The sequence below is a fragment of the Apostichopus japonicus genome, chromosome 16 (genome assembly GCF_037975245.1).
Source record: "Apostichopus japonicus isolate 1M-3 chromosome 16, ASM3797524v1, whole genome shotgun sequence".
Taxonomy (NCBI): Eukaryota; Metazoa; Echinodermata; class Holothuroidea; order Aspidochirotida; family Stichopodidae; genus Apostichopus; species Apostichopus japonicus.
Window position 1 is genome coordinate 22305013 of NC_092576.1, and position 13413 is coordinate 22318425.

The window sequence follows — 13413 nt, forward strand, 5'->3', positions numbered from 1 at the left end:
ATAATAGAAAAGAAAACTAGAAGTATTTGTAATTACTTTAATATAGAGTAAAATTATGGAGCTACAAGACTAGATTGTCATAACCACGTGATCACATTTACGATGTCCTATGAGTATGTCAGTTTTTGTAAACTAAGGTTTTATATGTCTGTTTTCAGCCACTTTCTTAGGTATGTTAGTTTTTAACTGTATGAAGACTAAAGATCACTCTCTATACAAAAACATTGTGGAGGAGGAAGGTACAGTATCTATATTCTAACACCGTTTATTATGACTAGACATACACAATTATAACATTTAACAATAAATCTGTCCAAGTTTCTAAGAAATTTCAAGAATCCTTCGTTTAAGTCTGTGACACCCGACACCCGCTTTTGCATGCTCATGAAATCGAGTTCTCACTTGATAATCGATGTTAATGTTTGCCAATACATTCAGGTGGGTGATGGGGTCCCCCCCCAACAACACCACCACCATGCATTTCAAACTAACACAGCATTGTAAAGAAGTTATAGCTCAATGTTGTGTTAAGACTCAGATATTAGACATAAGTCAAACTATGCTTCTGAAGGTATCATTGAAGTCTTAAGTGAACCCTTTCTGGAGAAGGCCCACAGACCCTCTTCCCACCCCTGAAAGCATGTTGGTTTTACCAATTCCCTGTACAAAAAAAGAACGAGTGTCTTATCTTTGGGTTGATAACGTCTTTGATGTTATCATACTGAGCTAATATTACCCATTAGGATATTTGGATATTTTGTTATATAGCATGTTATCATATTTCAAGTAGGGTACATCTAGTCCCTACGGTTCTGTTACATTTTTGGTCTCTGACTAGTGTTAGCTTATATTTTCTTCGTTGTTATAATACACGGCCAGTGATATCCGCTGATACAGATGTTGCTTTATTTTTAATGTATTCAGAGACTGCATGCGGACGAAAATTAAATAATACAGTAAACCTATACCTTTATCCGAGGGATTTCATATATCACTAATCCTGGGTTATACCAGTCCCCTTGCTGTAGTACGCATAATTTACATCAAAACCATTGTTTAAATAAGTTTTAATCACTACGGCGCATGTATGTACCATGTATGACTTCAATTCAATTTGTCGTTGTTCAGTTACCGTGTTTACAAGCTACAGTATTTTAGTTAAATCAACTTAAGCCCGCCCACTAATTAATATGCATAATATCATGTTGAAATATATCACCATGTACCCGCTTTCTATCAACTTATGAATACCAAGTATAAATTAATTCTGAGTTTTGGTTGCAGAGTTCTTAGCATTAAAAGATGTTTATGTTTGACCCTGTGATCTCCTCATTATTCATGAAATGAGCACCAAAATCATTACTTCAATCCAGGTTGCCTTTGTTGAGTTATCGTGTTTACGAGCCAAGGGCATCACACACACACACACACGCAATCACCATCGCATAGATTCCTTGAGCCTTCGGGCAAGGAATCAAAAGGTGACTTCTGTGTAAAACAGGATTACTGAAAATTGAAGAATTGTTCACTTATCTCCGTACCCCATCCTCTTCCCTGCTGGTAACCATCAAATGTTCAATCCCAGGGGAATTCATCTTCATATCACTATGACTGAACCAATATACCACAATGCACTATCACATTGGTACCATGCAGTAAAATGTTCCAACATGTTTTAACACTGCACGGATTCACACAGAGTTTACAGTAAAACAATGTAAATCTTTAAGTTTTGTTCCAGAGTGAAAGCTGAATCATGCCTCATCATGCTGATAAATCGGTAGCATGTACTCTTAGGATTGTAATCCCACAAAAATAAGCTGGATTTGTTGGGATTAAACATATCTTCAGTTCTCCTTGACATCCTAATAGTACAGGCTACTGATTTATAGCACGATCTAGTTGTTATTGTGGTACAAATGATTTACAGTAGTTACTGTGTCGTCTGTTTATGTAGAGTGTAACCCTGGTCTCGTCAACTGGAGTCGCCATTTTCAATTGAGCTGCAAGGTTTCACATTCTAATCATTATAATAAGTCATCATTCTTGACATCTATGGGATAGTTATTTTAGTTGATTCTCTTGACCTTGCTAGACGTGGGCCCTATTTCATAAAAGTTAAGAACATTCTTATCTAGGACTTAAGAAGAATAATCATTCTTAAGTCTGTAATTGTTCTTAACTTTAAGAACATTCTTATCTTCTATTTCATAAAGCAACTTAAGAAGAATTCATTCTTATCTTTGTCCTGAAATTGTTCTTAACTTTTAGAATGATCAGGATCATTCTTAAGTATGTTCTTAAGTGTCACATGTCAGTTAGGCGGGAAATTTCAATCAAAACACATCATTGCTTATTTAGGTGTTTAATATGGATGCCAATGATGGCTATGTATATGGCTTTTGGGCTGCTTGAAAGAGAAAACCAACAAGCTCTACGAAGGGAAAGGGTATTTAGGGACAGAACCAACCCACTAAATCAATGGACAGACCGACAGATGCATTCGAAGTACCGGTTCAGTAGACTAGCGTGCATCAACATCATTGATATGCTTCAAGCTGATATTTCTTTAAGCATTTGCCATACTTAATATATAATAGGCTATAATAGTGGTGGGGCCTTGGGGTGTGATGGGATGGCAATCCCAGCTACTATAACAGGGGTAACTATAGAAATGTTCATTTCTGACTGGGGTGGGAGGGAGGGGGAAGGGTAGAACTACTTGCCACAAGGTTGGGGAGGGGGCAGGACCGTTATTGACGGAAAGTCGAACTGTTGCCCGACTTCAGACTGCCTTCCTGGGGGAGGGGTCTAATGGGGTATCCCCTCCCCTTTGAAAATTGTGTTTATATATGGGGGATTATATGCAAAATGGTGCTGTCATTTGCCCTAATTTGCACAGATTATTTGCCCGTATCTTAGGTGTTCAGAATTTTTTTGGGGGGGGGGGGGAAGACACCCCCACCTCGTATGCCTATGTTCGGTACGTTTGTGGTTTTGTTGATACATTTGTGCCCATTACCCTCCCTTCACAAACTAACTCATAGCTGTTTCGGCAACTAATTATAACTTGAACTACAAAAAAAATGCAGGGGCTGATCAAGATTTTTTTGGCAGCAGGAGGTTTAGGGTTATTTGTGATACTGTCCTGGGGGAGGGATCTAAGAGTAGGGGTGTTCCCGGAACGGTTTGCAATGACTTTGTATATATAAAACTCATTTGAAGCGAGTGAACATGGTCGACCCACTCAATAATAAAATCGTACACAAAACGCAGAATTGAAGCTGGCAACAGTGTAATTCATCTTTAAAATCATACCAAGTTTTGTACGGTGGAGTATAAGAATTGCAAGATACAATTAGTTAAAGTTGACAAGTGAAACGTGGTATCTCTGCATGATTTTCAGTCAATTAACTGAAACTTGCAAATACTTAGGTTATTCACAGGAATATACGAATAGTCCTAGTTGGAAAATTAGGAAATTCCGCACAACGATTTTTCAATTAAAAAAAAACATTGGGGACTCCTCTAAAAATTATACAAAAATGTTTTGTGTGCTTCACCCTCTATATAGATAGATTTTATACATAAAAATATCTAAACATTTTTTTCCTTTTTATAAACTTTTTTCCCCCCTGGTGGGGCTTCCCCCTCCCCCCCCCCGGCTGCCTCTGTCAGATTATTTGTATATTATTTTCTACATTTTTTATTTTGCAAGAAAATTTACAAATTTATATAGGATACTGGAATAGAAATTTTAAAGTGAATTTTAAAACTGTTCAATTATAATGAATATGAACTGACTTTTACAATAGCATTCACGGCAAAAGATATTAAAGGGCAATTCCTCTCTTCCCATATAAGACTCAAATAAACATAGAATGTGGCAATGTGGAATGCTTGGGTTATTACAGTTATTATACTTCTGAAGAGACTCAGATTGCACGGCTGAAGTCCATGCGATGAATGGGCAGGCAATATAGGATGATTTGTTTTCAGCATAGAATTTTGCAGTCTCGAGGGTGATGTGAGAGCTATGTCCTTCAACTAGAAGGATGATACGGAAGGTTATGTCCTCTCTCTTAACGCTCGGTCAAAACAAATTGGCGATCCATTCATAAAAACATGTTTTAATATAACCGTTTGAGGATTGTCATACACACTATTCCTCTGGAGCACCCTATCGGGGGTCCTAACAGAAGCGGCTGTTCGGGAAGATTAACATAGGCTCCAAGAAAAACCCTGTATTGTTCATACAGGCCAGGACGGTGATTTGCCTTTTGTCTGTGTTGCTCAAATGGTATATGTTCTTTGTCTCTCTTGGGACCATCACTTTCTCCTTGCTTCCTGCCGGTGGAAACCCACTTTTGTCACAGTTGAAAATGCGACTACCATCATTAAGAATGTCCTCCCAGTTTTCCACCGCCTCTGCACTGATATACACGTTATAGTCTCTGAACCATTTTTTCTAGTCGCTCGACTGTAAACATAGCTCTTTCTTTTCCCAGACAGGACCCAGAGTGTCCCTAAATCTCTCCACTACAATCGGGTTTCTCTTCAGAAAGTCCCTAAACCATTGTGCTCCTGAAAAAAAGATAACAACATTCTAAGTTCCATACATTTTTGTTCCTCATATATCTATGTTATTGTTAAAACTGGGGTGGCACCATGATTTCCCCGACACAGGGGCTAAGGTCTCAGACACGGGGGGGGGGGGGCTAAGATCTCCGCAAAAAAAATCTGGGTGCCCAAAATATCATATATATATAAACAGTAAAAGAATTAGCCTAGCCTAACTTACTGATGATAATTTATAGGCCTAGCTCTAGCCAAATTGTTCAAACTTTTTGTTCAAACGGTTTGCCTCAGAAAGTTGTACTTGCAAGTAGTGTGAATGGGTTTAGGGTGAATGGGTAGTTTGATAGGGCCCTTGATAGGGACTTGAGTGAACGTCCCTCCTGTTCCTTTTTTCTACTAAACTGATCGTCCAACATTGGTTACCTCATTAGGCCTAGCCTAGTCAACTCTAACAACAGTGTTACTGAGTTAGCCTAGGCTAGGGCCTATATAATTACGATTCACACATCCTATTTTGTTCTCGTTGTGAAGTCAAGGTGGTTTAAACATTTCCACTATAGGACTAATTTAGAGATCACGAGTGTCAACTGTCAAGTCGTGATTACGGTGTTCATTTCGTCAGTGGTGCGCAGCATTACTTAGGCCCAAGCCTACCTAACATTAGGCCTAGCCTATTTGTTACCATAAGTACAATGACCCTATGCGTAACCTCTATTATAATTAATATGTAGCCCTAAGTTAACACTACAGTAGACATAGTCTATCAGTAACACTACAGTAGTACTAGTAGAGTCTACACACAGTTACCGTGTGGATGCTTCACTCGAGCAGTTTTAGTACAACTTTCTGCTCTAGAAAAACACTTTTTTGATGGTATTTAATAAGAACAAAACTACCCGTGAACAGTTTTATTGGGTATTTCATTACGTTGGATAAAAAACTGCAAAGACGGAAAGCTTTAGTCAGTTACTTACCATTTTCGTTTTTCCTTTTGTGGGCAAGAATGCGCGTTTACGAGAAAAAGTTTCAGACAAAGTTGGCGCGGCAGGTCAAAGGTCACATTCAGCCTCTTTCAAAGTTATAAAAGATACAAACTTTTAATAAATTCTTAAATAATCGTTCGTAACTTAAGAAGATTAATCGTTCGTAAGATACGAACTATTACTTGTTAAAACTTCTTAAGTGACTTACGAAGAATTATTTAAGAAGATTCGTAAGTAATCTTTATGAAATAGGGCCCTGGTTAGACCCTTGTGTATTGTTATGGCAGAACTTGTGTTTCATTAGCTAGCTGTAAGTGTAAGGTAGCTAACATTTAAGAGCGCTGCAGTAATTTAGATATAACATGCCTTAAAACAGCTCCTGTGTTTATTCTGGAAAACTAAGACATTATTCAATACTGACACATACTGACTCTAGGGATATTGTTTGTTAATAGCTGGACTAGTCAGGTGTCATATGATGACACAAATTTAAATAAAAAGAAAGAAAAAAACCTTCTGATTGGGGTAACATGCGCTGTCTGTTTGTAAATATTTTAGGCAAAGTTGTTTGAGGTTAATATTTACACTAAATATTTCTAAAAATTAAATTTCATTTATTAGAAAATGAAATATAATGATGTTCTATATCTCTAATTGACTAGTTTTATATTAGTTTGGTATTTTTATTGTTATTAAATGGCGACCTCATTAATAATTGGTCATCGATTGCACAGTTAAATACTAACAGTATCAGGTTTTGCTCAAAATCAATCAATTTTTCTACAACATTCTTCTATAAATTGTTTCTCTTATCTCTCCGATCTGGCCTGACACATCAAAACTGGGGTAAGCATTTTGCCCAATTACAGTGTTTGTTTTTTTTCACTTTTGTTGGAAATGTTGAGGAGTCACCTCACACCCTGGTAGGTTCATCTTCATTTAATACCTACACCGTTGCTATCATGTCAGTTTTGTCTAAAGGGACCCTCATTGTAACTTAACTGGTGCATGTGATCCCTCAGATACTAAAACATTTACTGTTTATATTGTATCCATAGTTTCCTTATATTTGGTATTGCAACAGCTTGGTATGCTCACATTCAACAGTGAATGGTTTCTACTTTAGCATAGTCATGTTATGTTACAGTCGACGCTTGTATCACAATTAATAATATTGATGCTATAACCCAACGAAAATCAAATACTCATTAAGCATAATGTTGAGAGGGGAAGGGGGGGGGGTAAGGGGGTTCAAGGCTGATATTTGTAATGCAATATTCAAATTTTTGTGTGAGTGAGTGTGTTGGCTTGTAATGCTCCATAACATCTGACTAAACATTGTAGTATTTAAATATATATTAGTTCTTTGATTAGCATTTTGTGACTGCGTGGCAGGAAGGAAGATTATTAAAACCATATCTTAACTTGACATTGAGATCATTGATATAATCATCACAAGATATAACTTGTTACTGGTTTGTCTTTGTTCCCCGTTCTTTCAACGTCGGTTATCAATCTTTCCTCCTTGATGAGAAACAAGGTTAAATAATCTTTTGTCTTATTTCTTTGTTCCGCAGTAATAAACACCTCCTTGCCTGCCACTAAATTACCGTTACTAATTAACAGGAACATGAATCTGTGTCTCTCTTACCTCTTCTCCTGGTAGATTACCGTAATAGTCACAGGCCTGAAAGGAAAAACAATATAAAGTATTATGATATGTTGAAACTGTGTTCAGGAAAATATAATAGGGCGAGGCAAAAAATACATAAGTTATAATTATATATCTTCACAAATATCAAAGTAACCTATTCCTGACAGGTAAACCCACATCTGCATTGAGCACACTAAAGTCAATATAGGAGACAGACTCGTCATGTACTGTAAGATGAACGAACTTGATAGCATGAATATCTGATATAATATATCAGATTTATAGAGAAGACAACATTAGTTTTAGACTCGTCATATAACACTGACTGACGTCATTAAACAATGAGTGACGTCATAATGGTGAACTTCTCACTGAGATGATTGGATGGATACCATAGACGACAGAGAAGATGACGAGGAGGGTATAAAAGAGGGCAGTATTCAAAGATAGAATTATTTATACAATCCTCGTGGATGAATCGATGGAATGTACAAACAATGGAAACTTTTCAAACATCCCATGAAGCAGTAAATTGGTTACTCCCGCCAATACCCCCTTCCCCCATCGCCCAACTCCATCTTATATGATATGTTGATATCGTTTAGCTAACCCTTAACGGTATCCATGAAAGCTTGGGAGATGCAATTGGTAGAAAAAATCTCAAAATGGAGTAACAAGGAAAGAAAACGAAAATTAAAGGAAACAAGTGTAGATCTTTTAATGTTGACAAATTTCATGAAAAATCATTAAATATTATTATCCTATCAATGGTGTATTTCAGTACGCATTGCAACTATTGTTTTAATAAAAAATATGTAAGTTCTTTTCCCAATACATTGCCTTAAATTAAAATGAGTTTGTTAAAATACAATACATTATACACTACACAAAACTGTTATATGTAGTTGCATATCACTAGACAAACTTAAACAGATGCATTTTGAAGTTGTATCATTTCCCTATTTTTAGTTACCCTGGGCATTTGTCGGTTGCGACCTCAACTGGAAGGTTTGTAGCAAGTTATATTCACTTGCAACAAAAGTCTGGAAGTTTCTTTGTAACAGGTTGCCAGTTAGCCAAATAGTTTCAGGGACTCTAACTTACTTTAGGACTTATCCTGAGACCTCCGCAACGTGTGAAACTTTCCTCACAGCTTACATTAACTGTTTTTGTCATTTAGCTATTCTAGTACATTTGTACCGCATAGAATTTCGGCACTTTTATTTTTATTTATCGGGCATTGCCCCGCATGCGATGACTACTGCACTGTGAGCTATTATTACCAGACTCTTTCACCATCAGTCCATGCAGCTTCGCGGTTTATTCAAGTGATTATTTTAATGTAGCCTAGCACAGCAGCTGTTTGTAAGTTAATAAGCCTAGGCGTCCTACCAATACCAATACAGTACTACTACTACTACTGACATATTGTTCGACACTATACTGATCAGAACTTTCCACTTCGGCTTGGCGTAAATATTCTAACGCCACCGATTGGAACTGATATTGGTCTGCAGTGTTATTATTAACTTTTCATATTGGAAGACAGCTTACGTTTTCTTATTGAAGGACTGTTTACTGCTAGTACTAATACTATTTTGAACACCAACCTAATGCTGACCTGTAGTCAGTGGTGGACTGGCCACACGGGCATATGGGCAATGCCAGGTGTGGGCTGTGGAGCCTGGTAAAAATTACAGTAGTTAATAGAATACAGATGGCCTGTGTAGAAATAAATTTTTAAACTGTGGGAATCAGCCCATGAAATCACCATGTTAGTTAGTCTTTTAGTCCGTAATAAAAGAACGTGCTATTGGCAACCCGTCCGTGACCAATGCATTCTGACACATATACATAGCATTGGCAGAGAATACAGATTTTATTAATCTGCACCTCGTCCTCCAGAAAACGAAGTAAAAAAAAGGTAAAATCTGATTAGATTATTTGGATATCACTCAGTAGAGCTTATTCCTGAGAGATTATGTATGAATAAAACTGACCCAAATCAGTAGGGTGTTTGGTTATCAAAATTAGACGAATGTTAGTCGTCGAAAAACATCTTGAGGCATTCATGTTGATGTCTGATGAAAAAAGGCTCTTGGCCAAACTTGACACTAAAATATCATTGATGGTGTGGCTGCCAGAAGCAGCGTACTGCGTAGGCTCCTACTCGCGTAGATGTGACATGTGCTCGTGTTCTTGAACATATATCCTTTAGTGGATTTTATTTAGGTTGTTTTCCATTCTTAGAAGCATGTTGTCACAAAATGCTTGAAAAATAAATAAAATCCAGTCTAAGACATATATTTTTATCTATTTTTGTTAACGTTTTTGACTTTCCTCAGTTTAACCAAGCGTTGCATCTGGAAAATTATATTTATCGCACCATTTTGCATTTAGGCATTCCTTAACTTAAAAAAATCCCTCCCCTTAGAACCCCCCCAGGAAGGCGATCACTATGTAAGTACCATATCAATAAACAATTGCCCGGTCTAGGTAAAAAATGCCCGGGCCAGTTTAAAGACTCAGTCCGCCCCTGCCTGTAGTGTAACACAAAACGAACATATCAAGAATGCAAGATCAGAGGTGAGTGTATTGGTTTCGTAATACTATCTCTGATTGAGAAAACATCAGCTCTAAAGGTCAATATTTAACCTGAGATGTAAATTATGGGAGTGGTCAATACTTGTGATATGTTAACATAGTATAGTCATATTACTCCGTGTTCCCGCACCATACTCTTGAATTATTAACAGACTTTTATCTAGTGCATGTCATTTTAGTAAAAATATATATATTTATGTTTACATACTGGTGTATTTTTTAAAGTTTCTACGTTTGTAATAAACGTGGGTACACCAAAAATTCAGATTTTTTCTTTGTTTCTGTATTATTTGGCGCACTCAGATCTCCAAAACATCTGCGACAATAACAATAAGGAATGATGAAGATGGAAGGCCCAAACGTTGCAATATATTATCCTCTAACTTATTATATAATCACATAATTATCAATATATAATAAATATGACAATTAGCTGATGATCAATGAACAATAAAATGCATTACCAGTTACCGACTATACCGTAGTCAGTAAACCTCCTCCACACCCCACCCCGGGCCCTGAATACTTCGAGACCCTCTAATGCATGTATATTGGTGTCTATTCAAAACACGTGGGACGTAACACAAATATTTTTAAACCCTTTTTTTTAGTTCAGACAGCTTCCGTATTTTGCCTTTTTGAATTTTTCTCATAATGCTGCCATCTATAGTGATGTGAGTACAGAGAGTGGTACCGAAAGGTTTCTTGAAAGTTCAGTGAAAACCTAAAATGTGTACCTTTAGTTGACCTTTGATTTTATACATCATTTTATAGGTTACTTTTCCTAACATGTTAAAGTGCATCACATTGATAGAAATAACCTCAATATACAAAAATTCTGCATGGTCATATTTTGTCTAGTGATTGCATATGTTTTGGTTGCTATGGTATATGTACAACAGAACAAGGAAGCAGGTTAGTAGAGCATTTAGTATTTCCATTTAACACTAATACAATAACTGTCCCCCACACCACCCCCACCCCAGTCCCCAATGGAAAAAACTGATCGGAACCCTTGAAAATGGAGTAATAAAAACAGCCCCTCTTTCTTTCATATGTGCAAATGACCAAAATCATGACCAGCATTACCACGCTATTTTATTATATTGTCATTTTATGATGAATATCAATAAATTTTACTTTTTACTTTACTTTAAGAACAGTTGAAGAATAAACCAGTTTCATGGTTCACCTAAAGACAAGATCCGTCCTCTCAATCTCTAAGCCTGCTTAGATTCACACACTTATGTCAGCATACACTAATATGGATAAATGATAATTTAAGCAAGTGATTATTCAAATCCCCTGAAGCTTTTCAAGGAACAATGTTAAATTATTAGCAAGATTTAATTCAAATGGATATCACCACAATTGACAATTCTAGTTACAGATTCAAAATCATGATGTTTTGTGATGTTTCAGTTAAAGCAATGCTTGTACCATTTTGATCGCAAGGGATAATTCGATCATCAAAAACGGTGTATCAAAAAGATAAAATCAGATTAATAGTTCTCAAAATTGTAATCTGCAATATTTACAGTTCTTTCGTTTACTAATTATTCCTTTAAGCGTTTTCATTGGACAATTCCTATTGCATTGAGAAGACATGAACTATTCGTATGGAGCACCCACTGTAGCCCGCACTAAAGGACTAAATTATAGTTAAATCCAACAGAAGTTTACATGATCCTCATATCTTGCCAACAAAATGGAATAAAGTTATTCAGAAATTATTTTATTTGCATTGCTTTAAAGTTTATTAACCTTTTCCTTTCTTATCTTTATGTTCGTATTGATGTACATATTTGTATATTTCTTAGTCTTTGGATCTCCTGTTTATAAATATTTTATACTTATACTTGTAATAACGGAAGTGAACGAACAATATATGCAACTTTTTAATAGATTCAAGTTAGATATTTCTTAAGGAAGAACCTGTACATGGTATTTGTTCAACGGTATAGCAATATTGTAGTTTGAAATATGAATTTGACCGCTTTTAATTAGCCCCAGCAGGCGATGAGAATAGAAACAACTTCAGCCGCAATTATTACAGGTATAAGAAGGTGGAGCTAGTTTGTACATATGTTATGAACCATGTCATATGTCTAATTTAAGTTCTGATGCTGGTTAAAAAGCAACAGATTTCTCATGAGTTCAAGCATCTATCTGAGTTTAACTTTTGAGTGCTATGTGATGGCGATTAAGTTGATATTGTATGTGAAACCAGCTATGTTAATGCTACATTCGTTAAGTTAGTCTTGTCATCCAACCATTGCTTGAAACGGATCATCCAGCTTTTCCAAAGGAAAGTTTACTGCACATCTAAGATGATTTTAACAAAATGCACAAAACAGTAAACGGCAAAAGCTTAGAACTTTATATCCGTGACGCAGAATCTTGAAAAATTCAGATTCATGTCCGGGATTTTTCATTAACATTGTGTTGTATAAAGCGTCACAAAATACGTGTATAGTTCTTTGGTTACCATGTTTCATATACAACAGAACTGCAGAAGGATAATTGCCTGGCCTCCCACAGACTGACTGGTATTAGGTATGTTGTGTAAATGTGCGTAGAAAGTGATTTAATCACAACTCCACCGAATCATCGGTAATGCTTTACTCCACAGAGTGAATCTGGTGCCACTAAAAAATGCTTGCACGATCTTCTAAAGTTTATTCCAAATAACCAATATAACAAACATACGAATTTCGAAATAGTATTCATTTTGTTTTCAATATATCAATAAACGCAGCAACTCTTCCGTCATTTTATCAATCGCCAAAAATGTCCAGCATAAAGACTCTAGAAACAGTGAATCTGATGTTTACAAGCAATTTCGTTGATCTATACACTACACACACAATTGATGAGGCAATGAGAACCAGTTTCTGATATGATATTAAAACCATACAAAGGAAACCAAGGTTGAATCGCCCTACTTTGCATAGGTCACCAGGTCATCCTCATTTCTAACCTTGAAAGTCTATGTTGTTAATGTCATATGTACAGTAGTGTACCTGGAACCGTCGCTAAAACATTTACCTTGATAAATAAATGTTTAAACAATAAGTATCCTTCAAATCCCTTGAAGCTATTAGAAAGAACAGTGTTATATTATGAGCAAAATTTAATTCAGTTGTACGTCAGTCATGTTTATACTAATCTGGATGATAGCTGATAGAGATAACCGAGTTCATATTTGACTTAGATTGAACTTAAAGGGAAGAGTAGCAATAATTGATTTTTTCAAGTTCTATATATTGTGCTGTTTTGTTACAGTCTGCTGGTAGCTAACTTGACTGTTAATGGAAAGAGTAGAAAACATAATGTTACTGCAGTCCACAAAAGTCCCACCAGGAAAGATTATAGTATTTTTTTTAACACACGAATATCCCTGACACTTAGACTGTATCTGTGCAAGCAGTGCAGCTGTCATGAAATGAGTTTTAGAGTTTGAACACAAATTATAAATCATCAACAAAATAACAGTTTTAATGTGACGTTATGGAAGAGTGGAGCTAAACACACGATTAGATTGATTTTGTTCCTTATACTTCAATCTAACTCAATATAATTCAATGTTATTGA

The 13413-nt window shown here is 36.1% G+C and overlaps 1 protein-coding gene across 1 annotated transcript in view; it reads right to left on the reverse strand.

Moving 5' to 3' along the window:
- Positions 1-13413, reverse strand: part of LOC139982813 (uncharacterized) — an 890000-nt gene that overhangs the window by 567252 nt on the left and 309335 nt on the right. The window contains exon 32 of the mRNA XM_071995913.1: positions 7213-7248. Coding sequence (XP_071852014.1) covers positions 7213-7248 — 36 coding nt within the window. The remainder of the gene's footprint in view (positions 1-7212; positions 7249-13413) is intronic.